Here is a 19,619-nt window from a genome sequence, read left to right on the forward strand (position 1 = left end):
CTTTATAGGTTCTAAACTTATACCGTCATAGCTATAAATTTTAAAATTAATCTACCATTTTATCAAATTTAGTATTTTTTAATACTATAAAAGGTTTATTTTCAGTCCTACATATTATGCCAGCATGTCCTTAATGCGGGGGGGGGGGGGGGGAAGGTTTAACTCTGGTCCTTGTTTTTAAGTTATAATGAGATCTTCCTCATCGCTCCCTCTCATGCATCAACTACTCTCCATTTCTAAAGGCTTCCTACGCTTATAGAGTACATCACATTAATGAGACCATTTGGTCTATATTTGTGAGAGAGCTCATTTCTCAATCCAGTGATCTATAACAAAATTCTTTCAAAGCTGGATACAGACGTGTGCCATTTTGCTTTCCCCAAAGTTTTCAGGAAGTTTTATCCTATGTTATTACAAAAGCTCCTTCTATTTTTGCATGCAACGTCCATCTTTATGCAACTAAAGAAATATCTGAATTACAAGATTCTAAAGGTTACTAATGAGGTTAATAAAGTTACTTAAGAATCACAATGATGCCATTTCCCTTGTGGCCTAATTAGTGGCAGTATCTGTGTCCTGTACTTGCCACTGCAATGGAAAGGGGAAAAAAGGGGATAATCTGTAAGAGTGAGGTAAGGGAAAACAGTCAAAGATCACCTCATTACATGAGGTAAAAGGAAGAGTTTTACTTAACTCTTTCATCACAGGGTTTTCTAAGCAGCATCACTGAAACTAAGCTATAGATGGTACACTGACCAAGATTAAAAATCCACCTATCAAAATCACTACCTTGTCAGTGGTGACTCTTCAGAAACAAGGGCTGTGGCCTCTTCAGTGGGTCGGCTCAGAGATGTTATGGTTCCAACACAAAAGCTTGGGTTGCTCAGCCAGTCTAATTCTGTACATGGCAAAAAGGAGAAAAGATCAATGAAATTAACTCAATAGGATTTTCGAAGCAGGAAATCCATCTTACCAGCTGACAACCTAATGCACAGCCAACGTCAGCCAGACATTTCGAACAGTCCACAGAAGCTGAAAGCAATCTATGAAACTGTTATTTTATAGGGCATGGGGCTTTTTTTTTTTTTTTTTTTGGGCACACGGGCTTAGTTACTCCGCAGCATGTGGGGTCTTCCTGGAGCTGGGATCGAACCCGTGACCTCTGCATTGGCAGGCGGATTCTTAACCACTGCGCCACCTAGGAAGCCCTGGGCATGGGGCTTTAACACACTCTAAAATATTTAACACTGAAACCCTCTTGTGATATCAGGCTGTAGCTTAAGCAAAAGCCATGTAACAAGTATGGCCTAAAACGCAGCAAGGCTTTATGTATTCCAGCCACACTCTAATAAGCATGAATGCTCCCCAAACATTAGGTTTTAATGACCCCAAATTTGATTTAGACTATTCTGAAAAGTTAAAAAAAAATCAAATCACGCATAAAACCCCACCAGGCTTAACATTACAGAAGCTTCAGGTATTTTTCTTTAAAAAAATATCCCGATGTTCTACCTTTGTATAGTAACTTAACATAAGCTTTTCCTTGTAACAGTACTCTGTGAAAATAAAAATAGAAGGTGTCAACTTTTTAAATTAATGCTAAAATTATCTAAGATATTAATAATGATTATCTCTGGGCAGTGAGGGAAAATGTCCAAAATTTTTCTTCTTTCTGCTTATCCATTCATTTCCAGCTCTTCTATAATGAACTATTTCTAAATCACTCATTTTCTAACTTTTAGGAGCCTTGGCTATGAAGGAAAGAAAAAGAAACATGTGATGGTGGCAGCAAGGGGGCCCCGGGAGGGGTGTGTATTTTGTCCTGTTTTGTTTTAGGATGGGAGGCCAGAGCATAATCACATGCTCAGGAGGAAGAACCAACGAAATGGTTGAAGTGAGAAGAGAGAAGGGTTTAATTACATTTTTTAATAGCTGTACTGGGATATAAATTATATACAAGGTTCACCCATTTAAAGTGTACAAGTCAATGGTTTTCAGTGTATTTAGAATTGTGCAACTATCACCATAAGATAACTTTAGAACGTTTTCATCATCCCTAAAAGAAACCCCACACCTATCAGCAGTCACTCTCCATCACCCACCTCCTGCCCTCCCACCCCCACAGCCAACCCTAGGCAACACTAGTCTACTTTCTATCTGCATAGATTTGCCTATTTTGGACATTTAATATAAATGAGATCATAAAATATATGGTCTTTTGTAACTGGCTTCTTTCACTTGACATAATGTTTTCAAGGTTCATCCACGCTGTAGCATGTATCAGTACTTCATTCCTTTTTTTTTAACTTTCAAAAGATGATTTTATTAAATCAAGTCTGCACTTGGTCATTTTATTGCTACAGCAAAACAAGGCCATTAAATTTTAACACTTCTCATTTCTGATTTGAACTCATTTTCTCATTCTGTTCATCATTTCAAGTTTAAATCCAAGCATAAAGTGTTTACCAACACATCTAGAGAGCATTTGGGTTTTTTTTTTTTTTTTTTTCTGTGATCACAGTAAGAAGCATAAAAAGAGAATCCTCTGTTACACCAGGCCCATTCTCTCTTCCTATCTTTAGACTTAGATTTTGTAAAGAGGTAACAGCTTTACAGTATGACCAAAGCTTGGTGGTCGCACGCACACACAATACTCCTAATATTGAGATACAATTAGGAAAATTAGTAATATTATGTGTTTCAAAGAAGAGCAAATCTGAACAATTCATTCACCAACAACCTGGCAATGATAGATGCCATGCTGCTCACTTCTACTCTTCATTCCTTTTTATTGCTGAGTAATAATTCCATTTTATGGGTAGACCACATTTTGCCCGTTATCAGTTGAGCAGCACTTGGGTTGCTTCCATGTTTTGGCTACTATAAATAATGTTGCTATGAACATTCAGGTACAAGTTTTTACATGTACATATCTTTTCACTTATCTTGGGCAGATATCTAGGAGCATTTTGAGGAACTGTCAGATTGTTTTCCAAACTGGCTGCACCATTTTATACTCCCATTAACAAGGTATGAGGATTCCAATGTCTCCACATCCCTGCCAACTTGTTACTCTCTTTTAGATTATAGTCATCCTACTGGGTGTGCTGTGTTTTCTCACTGTGGTTTTGATTTCCATTTCCCTGGTGACTAACGATGTTGAGAATCTTTTCATGTGTTTGTTGGCCCTTCATATTTCAATAGAGATAGTCATTCAAATCTTTTGCTCATTTTTTAATTGGGTTGTCTTTTTATTTTTGAGCTGTAAGAGTTCTTTATGTATTCTGTATTCTAGTCCCTGATGGTAACTGCATCTCAGTGAGGGGGGATATCGGGATGTTTGCTCCATGATATAGTACCTTGTTTTATTCACTTAGGTATCCCCAGCACTGAGAGCAATGCCTGGCATACATCAGTAGGAGTTTAATAAATATTTGTGGAAAAGAGGGGACGGAGGAAGGAAAGAAAGTTCCTAAAGAGAAAAGGTACATTAAAAACCACAGGAAAAAGGGAAAGAAGAGGGGGAACCTAGCCTGTGAAGGGCTTTACTGTAGGCCAAGCAACGGGTCAAGCACTTTATTTACATCTTTTAATCCTCACAACAATCCTCTACAGGAGGTACTACAATCTTCACTGTACAGAAGAGGAAACTAAGGCTCAAAGGGGTCAAGTAATTCGTAAGGGCATTACAAATTAGAGTAATTCTTTTAACTCTTAATAAGAGTTAAAAGAATTGTTCATGCAGTCTTTCTTCTACTGTCTCCTTTTTTCTTCTGTGGTGCTTCCCTTCCCTTGGGCCTGATTCCTGGCAAGAGGTATGTGAAAACAGTTCCTGTTGCTCACTGAGATGACAATTATTTTCACAATAATTGGATTCTGTCATGAGCAAAGGAAAAGTGGGGAAAATGGAATAAACAATACGCATGGGGAGATGTGCTTAATGAGGTCCACTATGTTTTTACGTAAATATTCAGATAGCAAGGACAGCTTAGAGGAACTGTAAAGACGTTAAAATAACAAAGTGTGTGGCTTTGTGAAGTCCTGCAGAAGGTACAAAGAAAGCTTTATTTTAAAGGATGCATTTAAGGCTTTGCCATATGGAACCACAGTAGGGAGAAAAAAAAAGTAGTTTATAAAAAACTAAAACTCTTGGGTTTTGAACTCAAATCATCACTGACTCTCTGAGTGACCTTCACCTCAATCAAATGATGTTTTGTAGGAACAAAAGGTATTTTTCCCTGATAAGAAGTTGCTGCTGCTTTTTTTATGGGGGGGAGGGGCTGGCATATCAGCAGTGAACTTGTGTGGAATGTCAAAGCAATAATCACTGGGTGCCAGGACTAGAAACATTGGGGCGATCACCTAGTCCAGAGATTTCAAACTCTTCTAGCCAAGGAACTCACTGTTCAAACACAATCTTCCAGAGAAGTCCAACATGCTGAACAGAAAAAGCAGGATGCTCTTGTTGGGAGCTCACAGGGAGGGAGCAGGTCTGCAAAGTTTCACTGGAAAACAGCGTGGAGACCCCTCCCTCATTTACAGATCAATAGCCAGAGGCCCAGAGAGGTTAAGTCACACACACACATCTGAACCTGGATCTGGGACCCTCCATCCAGCCCTCTCTAACCATGCCATGCTGCTAACTCTTCACCTCTTCAACTCAGGAGCTGCTTTTCCTAAGTCTCCTTGCAATTGGTACGGGGGCTACTATGGCAATTTTCATATTGTAATCTCATTATCTGCATGTCACGTCTTCCCATCATATTCTAAGCCAAAGGTCAACAACTCAAATCCTACAGGGACCAGATGAGTAATGATTTCTATGGCACTATTGAGAGTGGCAACAGAAAAAAAAATGATAAACAAAAATATTTTGCCAGCCAAACAAATACACCAACTGGCTGACAGCTCTTGCATCCAAGTTTCCAGCTTGCCGCCACTCCTCCCACTCCCTTCTTCCCAAACCAAAAGCAACATGAGGGCAGGAGCCATGACTACTCACTCCTGTATTCCCAACTCCTAGCACAGTGCCTTGGTACAAAGTCACTGGAATCAAAAAATATTTGTTGAGTAAATAAAGTGAATGCGGATCTGAATCCTATCTTTGCATCTTTGTACCCCTAGCACCTAATTTACAGAACTACAAGAATTTGAGATCGTTAACAGCATGCCATTACCTAGGTATAAAGTACAACTTTATAATTCTTCCAGCCTTCATGCAGGTTTAATCATTAAAGAAATGGAATATCTACTATGTGTCCAGGCAGTTCCAGGCTTTGCAGGCGCAGTGGTGAGGAAGTCCCTGCTCATGTGGTGCTTATATTTAATCATAACATTACCTGTTCACATGATACCTTTGCATTGTTAAATTTTAATTACACAGAATCCTGGAAAGTTACCTGAGATCAAAAGATGCTTTACTAATCAGATCGCAAAGTCCTTTTCTATATTTACTTACATCCTCAAATAACTTACAAATGCCTATTATGTATTTAGATAACTGTGCTAACACCAAGCTTGATATAACACGTTACAGAGAAGACCAGCAGGATACCACATGCCTAGCCTAAGACAGAGAAGCTGACTGGCTGACAAACCTTTTGTCCCTGTAGGTTAGTAAGTACCTCACAGGTTGAAACTTACCTGGAAACCACCACTCTGCTATACACATACACACATCTAAGAAAGGAAGAAGGGGAGAAGCATCGAGGCAGAAAAACCATTTTAGAACTACTGCCTAACAAAACCCGGCAGGCATCTGTAAGAACCACATCATGTGTAATTTTACAGATAATAATATAATGAATCATCACTAAATACTCTAGGCTGAAATGCTTTTTGTGATTATATAAGTTTATTATATAATTCTATTTCTCTGTCACTAGTGAAAATGTTTTAATTCAATTCCACTATAGATGGAGGGAAGAAGGAATTATCATGAATAGACTTAAATTTTAAAAACAAATTTTGAACCACAAGTGGATAAAATATCCTTGTTCTACACCCACTCCCCACTGTATTATGGCTTTCCCCCGCTTTTCCAAAGTTCACTTTATGCCACTTTGCTTTTACGAAAGACCTACAATTAGTACCTATTTTCACTAGCCAAGAGAAATCCAAAGAGGATTTTCGCTTTTACCAAAAAAAAAAAAAAAAAGAGAGAGAGAGAGACGAAAAGCAAGAGGAGCCTTCAGCGTTTGTTTTGCAGCGAGCCTTCAGAGGCAGTGAGCACCTCAAGCAGTGACAGTGGCACCGCCAAGCTCTCTTCCTGGGAACCACACCAGCATCTCAGCATCAAGCCGCCATAGCTTTGAACTGTGTCTGTGGTGTCTGTGGTTTATCCTGATTTCCTTTGTGCACCTGTTAGCAAGATGTGTCCTAAAGTAACTGTTCCTTCTCTGTACGCCATTTCAGCTTAGGAAAGGTTTCATAGGAAAGCTCTACCTTCAGACAGTGGGGGAAACCTGTATAACAAAACAGTACTGGTTGTGAGTTTACACGAACTCAGAGGCAAGCACCACCCCTCCAGGGATGATAATTCAAAAGACATTTCTAGGGCTCCACAGCATATATATTAGGGAAGGGGGTTATTCTTTTAAAAAGAATGAGCCAAACCCTTAGTTTTGATGGAAACCCTTGATTCCTGACAAAGAATCTGAGAGCACAAGCATTTGTACAGAAAACACTGGCAAACATGGCTAAGAACTGCATTTAAGATGGTGAGTACAGAGAACCTAAGCAAAATCAGCCTTTTCACAGAGTTAACCTACAATTTGAAGAGACCCAGAGATCCCAAAGGTAAAGTTTAAACAACCAAACCCCAACATTCCACTATCACAGTGTGGTTTACAATACATTTTTCGGTGTCAGAAGGACCTGCGTTCAAATACTGACTTTATCGTTTATTAGTTGTGCAACTCTGAACAAAGAACCTAACCGCTCCGAGTCTCCTACTTTCATCCAGCAGTTTTTTACTGAGAGTCAGGTATTGTTCTAGTTGCTGGGAATACACAGCGAGCAGGATAAACCCAGGACAGCCCTCAGGAAGCTGACACACTGGCAGTCACTTACATGCAATGAGACGAATGCCAAGACAGAGAAAATATACAGGGTATGATGAGAGCACACAATTAGGTTCCCTAATCCAAACTAAGTATGGATCAGAGAAAGCTGCCTGGGAGAACAGCTCCATAAAACCTAAAGGATGAGAAAAAGCTAGGCAAAAACACTCCAGGGAAGCATCTAGGCAGGGGAAATGGCTTATACGAAGGCCTGAAAATGAGAAAGCAAGACTCTCTGGGAAACAGGAGGAAGCTGCTATGGCTGGACCGCTGGCAGTTGAGGGGGAAGAGGAGCAGAATGAAGCCGGAGAGGTTCAGGGGCCTTAAAAAACCGTATTAGAGTTTGTGTTTACCCTAAGAGCAATGGGCAAACGCTTGAGTTTTGAGCAAGGGTGACAAAATCAGGCCTAGGGTTCAAAAGATCAGCAGCAAAGAGCAGTGTTTAAGAGGACACGTTTAGAAGCTAGATTGCTTGAGCCCAAATCCTGGCTCTGTGCCTCTGTTTCCTCCTCCCTAAAAATGCTGACAATAGTAGCTACTTCATAGGATTGTTATGAGAATTCGATGACTTAATGAGTATTTGTAAAGCATTTAGACCAGTGAATGGCACATAGAGGTTTTTGAAATTTATTTTTGTATTGAAGTATAGTTGATTTACAATGTTGTGTTAATTTCTGCTGTACAGCAAAGTGACTCAGTTATACACATATGTACATTCTTTTTTATACTCTTTTCCATTACGGTTTACCCTAGGATATTGAATATAGTTCCCTGTGCTATACAGTAGGACCTTGTTTTTTATCCATTTTACATATAATAGTTTGTATCTACTAACCCCAAACTCCCACTCCATCCCCCCCCCCACACCCCCTTCCCTCGGCAACCACAAGTCTGTTCTCTACCACTGTGAGTCTCTTTCTATTTCACATATAGAGTTTATCTGTTCCATATTTTAGTTTCCACATATAAGTGATATCATATGGTATTTGTCTTTCTCTTTCTGACTTACTTCACTTAGTACAATAATCTCTAGGTCTATCCATGTTGCTGCAAATGGTATCATTTTGTTCTTTTTTATGGCTGAGTATTGTACATATGTACTACATCTTCTTTATTCATTCAACTGTCGATGGACATTTAGGTGGCTTCCATGTCTTGGCTACTGTGAACAGTGCTGTGATGAGCACAGGGGTGCATGTATCTTTTTGAATTAGAGTTTTGTCCAAATATATGCCCAGGAGTGGGATTGCTGGCTCATATGGTAATTCTTAGTTTTCTGAGGAACCTCCATACTGTTTTCCACAGTGGCTGCACCAATTTACATTCCCACCAACAGTATAAGAGGGTTCCCTTTCCTCCACACCCTCTCCAGAATTTATTATTTATAGACTTTTTAATGATGGTCATTCTGACCAGTGTGAGGTGGAACCTCATTGTAGTTTTGATTTACATTTCTCTAATAATTAGAGATGTTGAGCATCTTTCCATGTGCTTATTGGCCATCTGTATGTCTTCTTTGGAGAAATGCCTATTGAGGTCTTGGGCCCATTTTTTGATTGGATTGTCTGGGTTTTTTGTTGTTGATTTGTATGAAGTATTAGTATACTTTGGAAATTAAGCCTTTGTCGGTCGCATCATTTGCAAATATTTTCCCCTATTCTGTGGGTTGTCTTTTCATTTTGTATATGGTTTCCTTTGCTGGGCAAAAACTTGTAAGTCTGATTAGGTCCCATTTGTTTAGTTTCATTTTTATTTTTATTGCCTTGGGAGACTGACCTAAGAAAATATTGTTACAATTTATGTCAGAGACACACAGTGTTTTTAAATAAGTAGTTTAAAAATGCTGGCTACACTAAATTGAGTTATTTGTAGTGAGGTAGATGGACCTAGAGTCCGTCATACAGAGTGAAGTAAGTCAGAAAGAGAAAAACAAATACCGTATGCTGTAAATACCGTATGCTAACGTACATACACGGAGTCTAAAAAAACACAGTACTGATGCACCTAGTGACAGGGCAGGAAAAAAGATGCAGATGTAGGGAATGGACTTGAAGACACAGGGGCGGTGGGGAAGGGAGGCTGGGATGTAGTTAGACAGTAGCATTGACATATACACGCTACCAAATGTAAAATACATAGCTAGTGGGAAGCTGCTGCAGAGCACACGGAGATCAACTTGGGGCTTTGTGATGACCTAGAGGTGTGGGATAGGGAGGGTGGGAGGGAGGCTCAAGAGGAAGGGGATATGAGAATATATGTACAAATATAGCTGACTCACTTTGTTGTATAGCAGAAACTAACACAACATTGTAAAGCAATTATACTCCAATAAAGATGTATTAAAAATAAATAAATAAAAATTTTAAAAAAATTCTGGCTACAGTGTGGAGAGTGGTTCAGGGGTTGACTATTTAGGAGGCCGCTGTAATAACCCAGGGGATGACAGTGGTGAAAACTATGCAGTGGCAGCGAGAATAGAGGGAATACTACTGAATGTAAGCATTATTTGGAAGGGCTGGATGAAGAACTGAATGAGGGGAAACAGGAAGTTGAGGTGTGTGTCTACGTGTTGGCTTAGGGGAATGGTGGTGACATTTTCTGACATGTGAACACAAGAAAAAGAACAAGTTTGGGGGGAAAGGATCATGCGTGTAGTTTCTTTCCCGAATATGAATAATACACCTGCGTCATATGCCTCATATCGTCTACCCCAACTCTGTCTAAATATTCAACTCCCAGGCAACAACGTTTTAGGGTAGAGAAGTCTCACAAATCTGATGGTGTAGAAAGAAAAGCTCAATAATTGGAGGGATCGCACAACACAAGACGCTCCCAACACAAGAGAAACGCCGGATACCTGTTTGTTAAGAGAATGGATGTTCCTGGATTTAGCCTCCCCCAAAATATGCTTACGGAGTGTGACGCCTGCTTAAATCCTGGTCTAACTCTTAATAGCACCAAGACAGTGGAGAACAGAGCCCCTCACTTGCTTTGGTGTTGCTTGTCTTTCCTGTACAGGAGTGTTGTTTTTTTTCCTCTGCACACACCAGTACTAACACCATCTTACATTTTTATAATATTTTATAGCATAAGGCCAAAAGTACAGTGCTTCTATTGTTAACAGCAAAAGACCGAAAACAGTCCAAATGTCCTTAATAGGGACTGAGCGAATAAAGCATGTGACATCCACACGACAGAGCTCTGTGTACCAGTCAAAAGAAGTGAGGAAGGTTTATATACTCCACTGTAGAGTGATCTCCAGGATTTAAGGTAAAATAGTATGCATTTAAGAATAGCATGCATTTAAGGAACAGAAGTTGGGGGCAGGAAAAAATTTGGGACTTGGGATTAACAGATACACAGTACTATATATAAAATAGAGAAACAACAAGGACCTACTGTATAGCACAGGGAACTATATGCAATATCTTGTAATAACCTATAATGGAAAAGAATCTATAAAAAAGATATATATATGTGTATATATATGTACTTTGCTGTACATCTGAAACATGGTAAATTAACCACACTTTAATTAAAAAACAAAAAATTAAAATTAAAAAAAAAGGAAACAGGGAAATGTAGTTGCTCATATTAAGGAGGGAAAAAACGGATAAAAACTCTAACCCGTGCGGAAAGCTGGAGAACAGAGATGGAAGTTTTTTCTCTGGAAATAACTGGTTTAGATGTATTTTCAACTTAGGAACATGTAAATGTTTTACAACATTATAAAACAGGACCAAATCAAAAAGAAGAAAAACACAATCCCCCAAAACTGAAAACAAATGTACCTAATTATATATCAGACTGGTAACAAAACCACACATAGAATTACTCTGAGTGAATTTAAAACAAAGTAATCTGACAGCACACAGGTTGTGGGATATAGCCTAAGGACAAACAGAACCATAAAGAAATACTGAGCTATCTAGTATCGGTCATATTACTATTGTTATTTTGGACATATACATAATTGGACTGACACCAAGAACTAATATTTTCAGCTTAAGAGGAAATAAATACAAATAGTAAGTCAAATAAATCAATTAAAAATCTCACAATCTTAAATTTGGACTAGAAATATCAGTATGCAATCATGATGTATTTTTCTCTTCCTGGTTCTGGCCACTGAAAATGTTTAGAAGTAATGACAAGCCAGTGCCATGAGTATTCCCAACACCCACTTTGTGGCTTTAACATACCTATACCATTTTCCACTAAAAGGAACGCTGGTTTGAGAAATGATCAATTCCAGGTCATAGTAAAACATGTAAGTGATGAGCTCCGGGCAGCTTTTAGGGCAGAAAGCAAGGAAGTGATTACAGACAACAGGTTTATGTCAAAAAGACACAGGCGCAACTTGATCACAGTCCCATTAGCAAAAAATGGGACGATTTGAGCATCAGAAAAGAGTATTTGCAATGGACTGAAATATGAATATGTTAAAAATTCATGAGTTTGAGAGATAGGATCAAGATGGCGGAGTAGGAGGACGTGCACTCACTCCCTCTTGCAAGAGCACTGGAATTACAACTAACTGCTGAACAATCATTGACAGAAAGACACTGGAACTCACCAAAAAAGACACCCCACATCCAGAGACAAAGGAGAAGCCGCAATGAGATGGCAGAAGGGCCGCAATCGCGTTAAAATCAAATCCCATAAATGCTGGGTGGGTGACTCACAAACTGGAGAACAGTTATACTGCAGAAGTCCACCCACTAAAGTGAGGGTTCTGAGCTCCACATCAGGGTTCCTAACCTGGGGGTTCAGCAATGGGAGAAGGAATCCCTAGAGAATCAGACTTTGAAAGCCAGTGGGATTTGATTGCAGGACCTCCACAGGACTGGAGGAAAGAGAGACTCTACTCTTGCACACAAAAAAGTGTGCTCACCAGGACCCAGGGGGAAGGAGCAGTGACCCCATAGGAGACTGAACCAGACCTACCTGCTGGTGTTGGAGGGTTGCCTGCAGAGGTGGCGGGCAGCTGTGGCTCATGGAGGAGACGGGGGCACTGTCAGCAGGGGTTCTGGGAAGTGCTCATTGGCATGAGCCCTCCCAGAGTCTGCCATTAGCCCCACCAAAGAGCCTGTAAGTTCCAGTGCTGGGTAGCCTCAGGCCAAACAACCAACAAGGTGTGAACACAGCCCCACACATTGGCAGACAGGCAGATTAAAGTTTTACTGAGCTCTGCCCACCAAATTGGATTAAAGTCATACTGAGCTCTGCCCACCCAGCCCTACCCACCATCAGTTCCTCTTGTCAGGAAGCACCCACCACCCTCCTAGATAGTTTCCTCCACAAGAGGGTAAACAGAGTATCAAGCAGTATCAGCAGTATTTCATTCTGTGGAACTGAAAACCACAGCCACAGAAAGATAAGAGAAAATGAAAAAGCAGAGGACTTTGTACCAGATGAAGGGACAGGATAAAACCTCAGAAAAACAACTAAATGAAGAGGAGACAGGCATCATTCCAGAAAAAGAATTCAGAACAATGATGGTGAAGATGATCCAGGACTGTGAAAAAAGACTGGATGCAAAGATCGAAAAGTTTACCAAAAACCTAGAAGAAGTAAAGAGCAAACAAACAGAGATATGCAACACAATAACGGAAATGAAAAATACACTAGAAGGAACCAATAATAGATTAACTGAGGCAGAAGGACGAATAAGTGACCTGGAAGACAGAATGGTGATAATCACTGATGTAGAAAAGAATAAAGAAAAAAGAATGAAAAGAACTGAAGACAGCCTAAGAGACCTCTGGGACAATGTTAAATGCACCAACATTCGCATCATACGGGTCCCAGAAGGAGAAGAGAGAGAGAAAGGACCTGAGAAAATACTGGAAGAGATTCTAGTTGAAAACTTTCCTAACATGGGAGAGGAAACAGCTACCCAAGTCCAGGAAGCGCAGAGAGTCCCAGGCAGGATAAATCCAAGGAGAAACAGGCCACAACATATAGTAGTCAAACTGACAAAAATTAAAGACAGAGAAAAGTTATTAAAAGCAACAAGGGAAAAATGACAAATAACATACAAGGGAACTCCCATAAGGTTAACAGCTGATTTCTCAGCAGAAACTCTGCAAGCCAGGAGGGAGTGGCATGATATATTTAAAGTGATTAAAGGGAAGAACCTACAACCAAGAATACTCTACCCAGCAAGGATCTCATTCAGATTCGAGGGAGAAATCAAAAGCTTTACAGACAAGCAACAGCTAAGAGAATTCAGCACCACCAAACCAGCCCTACAACAAATGCTAAAGGAACTTCTCTAAGTGGGAAACATAAGAGAAGAAAAGGACCTACAAAAACAAAAACAAAACAATTAAGAAAATGGTAATAGGAACATACATATCGATAATTACCTTGAATGTAAATGGACTAAATGCACCAACCAAAAGACACAGACTGGCTGAATGGATACAAAAACAAGACCCATATATATGCTGTCTACAAGAGACCCACTTCAGACCTAGGGACACATACAGACTGAAAGTGAGGGGATGGAAAAAGATATTGCATGCAAATGAAAATCTAAAGAAAGCTGGAGTAGCAATACTCATATCAGATAAAATAGACTTTAAAATAAAAAATGTTACAAGAGACAAGAAAGGACATTATATAAAGATCAAGGTATCAATCCAAGAAGAGGAGATAACAATTATAAATATATAATTGTTATCCAGTATAGGAGTAGCTCAATACATAAGGCAAATGCTAACAACTATGAAAGAGGAAATGCAAGGCAGAAATAGAGACACAGATGTGGAGAACAAACATATGGACACCAAGTGGGGAAAGCGGGGAGGGTTGTGGGGGAATGAATTGGGAGACTGGGATACCAAATTGTACACTCTAAATATATGCTGTTTATTGTCTGTTAACTGTATCTCAATAAAAGTTCTTAAAAAAAAATTCATGAGTTCTAATTAAAGGCGGTGGGGGAGAGACACCTCACTGGTCACCTCTAAAGCCTGCCAAGACCCAAACTCACTATTCTATTCACTGACACAAGGAACAAATCAAGTATTCACCCTGTCTTTCCTGCCTGAACTTGTTACAGAGTATCCCAGCAGTGTTGAGGAAAAGTTCTTTACAGGACAACTGATACTATTAAATATAGGAGAAATGTTACACATAAACAATAACCATTTTGTAACCCCAACAAAGTGGGGGATCTAAGCAATAATCATAAATGGCTACAAAAAACACGAGGTGAAAGACTGATGGGCAGCTTCATAATGGATGAATCAGGCCGTCCAGGAACCCACCCATCAATCTTACCACTAAAACAGAGAAAACTAGATGGCGCATCCTCCTGATCTGGCTCAAGAGCAAGTGTAGAGCACACCCGATGAGGTATTTTCTTTTCTTTTTTTTAATGAATTAATTTATTGGCTGTGTTGGGTCTCACTGCACATGGGTGAGCAGGGGCTACTCTTCATTGTGGTGCGTGGGCTCCTCATTTTGGTGGCTTCTCTTGCTGCAGAGCATGGGCTCTAGGTGCACATGCTTCAGCAGTTGCAGCACACAGGCTCAACAGTTGTGGCTCATGGGCTCTAGAGCACAGGCTCAGTAGTTGTGGCGCACGGGCTTAGTTGCTCCGCAGCGTGTGGGATCTTCCTGGAGCAGGGATCGAATCCATGTCCCCTGCATTGGCAGGCAGATTCTTAACCACTGCACCATCTAGGAAGTCCCCAATGAGGTATTTTCAACTAAAAAAATTACACCTGAATCTAATGAACTCTCTAGCTCTAATGACCAGTTTACAGGAAATACTAGGGTAGAGACGCATGCTAAATGACACCATAAGGATTTGGTGGGGAACGTCTGTAAGACAAATGACCCAATCTCCGCAACAAATAAATCACAAGGGAAAATAGAAGGCAGAGAGAAATTGTTCTATATTAAAAGAAAAAAAAACCCTAAGAGACATATCCAAAAATGCAGTGTTGGATTTCTTTGGATACTGACTTGAACAAACCAACGGTAAAAGGCCATTTTTGAAACAACTTGGGAAATCTGAACATTGACTAACAATTAGATGATACTGAAGAATCATAGTTAACTTCACTATAACTGATAACATTGTTTAAATTTTTTAAAATATAGTACTTTATAAAAAAGCTCTTAACATTCTCTAACACCATACACAAAAATAACTCAAAATGGATTAAAGACCTAATAAATTCAAAATGGATTAAAGACCTAAATGTAAGACCAGATACTAGAGAAAAACATAAGCAGAACACTTTGACACAAGTCACAGCAATATCTTTTTGGATCTACCTCCTAGAGTAACGAAAATAAAAACAAAAATCAATAAATAGGACCTAATTAAATTTAAAAGCTTTTGCACAGCAAAGGAAACCATAAACAAGATGAAAAGACAACCCACAGAATGGGAGAAAATATTTGCAAATGATGTGACTAACATGGGATTTTTTTTCAGTCCATGGGACATGGCTTGTGGATATTAGTTCCCCTACCAGGAATTGAACCTGTGCCCTCAGCAGTGAAAGCTCAGACTCCTAACCACTGGACTGCCAGGCAATTCCCCCGACAAGGGATTAATCTCCAAAATATACACACAGCTCATGCAGCTCAATATCAAAAAACAAAAACAAAAAACAAATAACCCAATCAAAAGATGGACAGAAGATCTAAATAGACATTTCTCCAAAGAAGACATACAGATGGCCAAAAAGCATATGAAAAGATGCTCAACGTCACTAACTATCAGAGAAATGCAAATCAAAACTACGAGGTATCATCTCACACTGGTCAGAATGGTCCTCATCAGAAAGTCTACAAACAATAAATGCTGGAGAGGGTGTGGAGAAAAGGGAACCCTCCTACACTGCTTGTGGGAATGTAAATCGGTACAGCCACTATGGAAAACAGTATGAAGGTTCCTTAAAAAAATAAAAATAGAGCTACCATATGATCCAACAACCCCACTCATAGGCATACATCCAGAGATAACCGTAATTCGAAATGATACGTACACCCCGATGTTCACTGCAGCACTATTTACAATAGCCAAGACATGAAAGCAACCCAAATGTCCATCAACAGAGGAACAGATAAAGAAGATGTGGTCCATATAAATAATGGAATACCATTCAGCCATCAAAAAGAATGAAATAATGCCATTTGCAGCAACATGGATATACCTAGAAATGATTATACTAAGTGAAGTAGACAGAGAAAGACAAATAAATGGTATTGCTTACATGTGGAATCTAAAAAAAATGATACAAATGAACTTATTTACAGAACAGAAACAGACTCACAATCTTAGAAAACAAATTTATGGTTGGGGGGATATAAATTAGGAGTTTGGGATTAACATATACACACTACTATACATAACATAAATAATCAACAAGGACCTACTGTACAGCACAGGGAACTACTCAATACTCTGTAATAACATATATAGGAAAAGAATCTGAAAAAGAATAGGTATATGAATATGTTTAACTAAATCACTTTGCTGTACACCTGAAATTAACACAACATTGCAAATCAGCTATACTCCAATATAAAATAAAAATTAAAAAAAAAACGAAACAAAAAACCCAAAAATAAATAAATTTAAAAAATAATAAAAAAGCTCTTTTACAAACATTACCCTGATGCTGGACACACAGAAGACATCCATAAATACTTGTTAAGATAAATGACAAGTGCATTTATCTATAATGCATTTACCTATAAACCTGCCACATCATCCTTCCAAAATAAAAGGATTAACCCTTGGCCTGTTATTCAAGTCAGTACCTCCCCTCAACACCAGTTCCAACCATATTTCCCAAGGCGACTCTTTACACCTCTTTATTTCCAGACAGATTGAATTATTTGCTGCTTTTTGCACACGTCTCCTGTTTTCCTTCCTGCATGCCTCTGAAGGCCCTAGAATGCCCTTCCATTATCTCTATTTGTCCAAATCCTAGCCTCTTGAAGACCCATCTCCAAAGTCAGCTCCTGTATGAAGCTTTCTTTGAACTTCCCAATAGAAGTTATTATTCCTGTAGTTCACCTGTGTCTTCCATAACTTCCCACCTTGCATGTACTGTTAATTAGGTAAGTACCTAGTATAGGTCTGTACATTCAGCAAATATTTATTAAACAGCTACTACAGTTTGGGCCTGTGCTAGGGCCTAACGATGCTGCAGTGAATAGACAAACACTGTTTCTGACTACATGGATGTTACGGTCTAGTAACGGATGCCCAAAATTACATTCATTATATAAGCAATTGCTCACAAGTATGAGAAGTGTTACCAGAAAAAGAAATGTAGTGACTATGAGAGGACACAGCAGAGGTGTCAGGCACAACTGGACTCTGCCATGTAGGTGCGTGATTTCGGATTAATTACTTAAAATTACAATTCACTATGTGCCACAAATTTTTAACAATGCAGATCTCCTGGAGATGTTTAAGGCTTAAATAAAATACGTAATGCCACTACCTGGCCTATATGGAGTCGATCCTCTATAAATCAATGTTAGTTCTTATTCCCAGCAGCTGTGCTCATCTGGAGAGAAACTGTGTTTGGTTAGGCTTTGAATTCTAATTCTCTACCTTTAGAGCACGGTAGTCTTGGTCTGCCAAAAGATATTAACCCAATAAGCAATTCACAAATAAGTAAAACAGGGGAGGGGGAAAAAAAAGTTGCAGTAAGAACACCTAGCATCTGCATCAGGAGTCTCCCCGAGCTGTGGGGTAGCACTGTTTCCATTTTACAGGTGAAGTGACAGACTCGGAGGGAACGGGGCTCAGCACTACGAGCACACGGAAGTGCCAGCTCCGGGGCCTCACAAGTCTTTCTCCTTCTGGACTCCACGTCTGCAGCCCAGAGACCTGGACGAGGGCAGCCGCTCCTCCCAGAAGGCTTTGCAGCGCCGAGGAGAACTCTGGGATACAAATGGGTAAACAAATCCAAGGCAAGGGCCGAGACCTACCCGGGAAACTCCGCCCTAAGCTCGCCGAGTGCCTTCTTCATCCCTTTTGTAGGCTTACCTTTCCTGGAGCTCCCGCTCTCCGCAGCCTCATTAACGCCCGCAAAGGCGGGGAAGAGCGCCATGATCACAGGCCGCACCGCCTTTTCACTCCACAAAGATGGCGCTAGGAAACCGAGGCCGGTAGTGAGGCCGTTGCCATCGCGGTGCGCTCTGGGAAGTGTGGTTTTCCTGTCGCTCTCCCGGCCTCGATCCCCAGCCGCGGGGCTGGGCGGGGCAGGGCGGGGCAGGGCGGGACGAAAGGGGCGGGTTGTGGGGGGGGCGGGGCGGGACGTGGTTGGGGCGGGGCGGGAGGGAGCTCTTCCTAGTAATTAGTACCCGTAGGCTTCTCTGAGAAGCGAAAGATGCTGAGACTGGAGGGGCAATTGTTCAGAGCAGAAGGTTCTGGGAAGTTGGGATTCCGATCCCAACCCTGAATTCACGCCATGGCTTCCTGAGTCAAATTAATCAAACTCCCTAAGCTTCAGTTTTGATGAAAATTCGTATTTTAAAGCGAGATAAAAATTTAAACAAAACTTTTCTCTGCCCATTTGTACCTCCTCCTTCCCCTCTAGTGTGCATTGTGCACCTGCATTAGGCATTAACCAGACCTCCCCAATGGCAGAAGTACCTGCTCGACCGTAAAGGTCAATTTTTCTTTTTCTGGTGCCAACTGGGTAATTCCTTAGAAGATAACATTCCTTTCTCAGTCCTGCAAGGGGTCAGCCATGAGCCACCACTCACCTTGGCCGTGCACGCATCTTTGGTGAACTTTATGCATGATACCAATATGCCATTTCCCTTAAAGATAGTGATTGGTGCAGAACAGACTTGTCAGACGACCTGGGGAGATACTGGACAACACCTTATGGAAGTTCTTGGCTTAAATACATACTTATGACCTTATTAATGTTACTAGCTATATGACTTGTATTCTGCCTATTCTATAAGATTATTGTTCCTTGCATTACCAAATGTGTGGTAATTTGGAAATCTGATTGAGTCTCAGATAAAATTAATGATGATTAGATGACTTGAAGTGATTGATCAAATACACAGTTCTATAAGATCAATGATTGTAATAGTGTAACTCTAGATATGGGAAGAAGCAACAAGAGGGAACCATATCCGGGACCATAGCAGATGAGTAAAACAGGCAGCCAGAGGCTTTTGGTTACTGTTAAAGGGGCCTAGTCCAGTAACAGTACATTGAGTGGCCTATCAAGGAAATCTTCGCTTGACCTGGGAATGAGCATTCCTAGCACATTGGAACAAAGTGGTCATGAAATGCCTCCCAAAACTTGGTCCAAATTAAGACCCAAAGGGAGGGGATTGTAAAATAAAGAATGTCACCCACCATCCAGTTCAACAAGAATCAGGTCACTAGCCACTGCCATCACTGAGGGGAATTCTAAAGGGAATTCAGAGCAAGTATCAGGGTGCAGCACTTTGTATTCTGGGAGAACTGACAGAACTGGCCCTCAGATAGTTAGATATTTTCAGGTGAAAATTTTATGAACCCAGTTTCTTACATCTTCCAATACT

General features: G+C 40.2%; 1 protein-coding gene across 2 annotated transcripts in view; it reads right to left on the minus strand.

Moving 5' to 3' along the window:
• The window catches only part of NRDE2 (NRDE-2, necessary for RNA interference, domain containing), a 52,861-nt gene extending 34,655 nt beyond the window's left edge, over window positions 1-18,206 (minus strand). For both annotated transcript variants that reach the window (XM_057730934.1, XM_057730933.1), the window contains exons 1-2: window positions 18,097-18,206; window positions 790-898 (exon numbers count right to left, since the gene is read on the minus strand). In XM_057730934.1, coding sequence (XP_057586917.1) covers window positions 790-898; window positions 18,097-18,160 — 173 coding nt within the window. In that variant the 5' untranslated portion in view covers window positions 18,161-18,206. The remainder of the gene's footprint in view (window positions 1-789; window positions 899-18,096) is intronic.
• Window positions 18,207-19,619: the final 1,413 nt, after the last annotated feature.

Source organism: Hippopotamus amphibius, chromosome 4 (assembly GCF_030028045.1).
Source record: "Hippopotamus amphibius kiboko isolate mHipAmp2 chromosome 4, mHipAmp2.hap2, whole genome shotgun sequence".
Classification (NCBI taxonomy): domain Eukaryota; kingdom Metazoa; phylum Chordata; class Mammalia; order Artiodactyla; family Hippopotamidae; genus Hippopotamus; species Hippopotamus amphibius.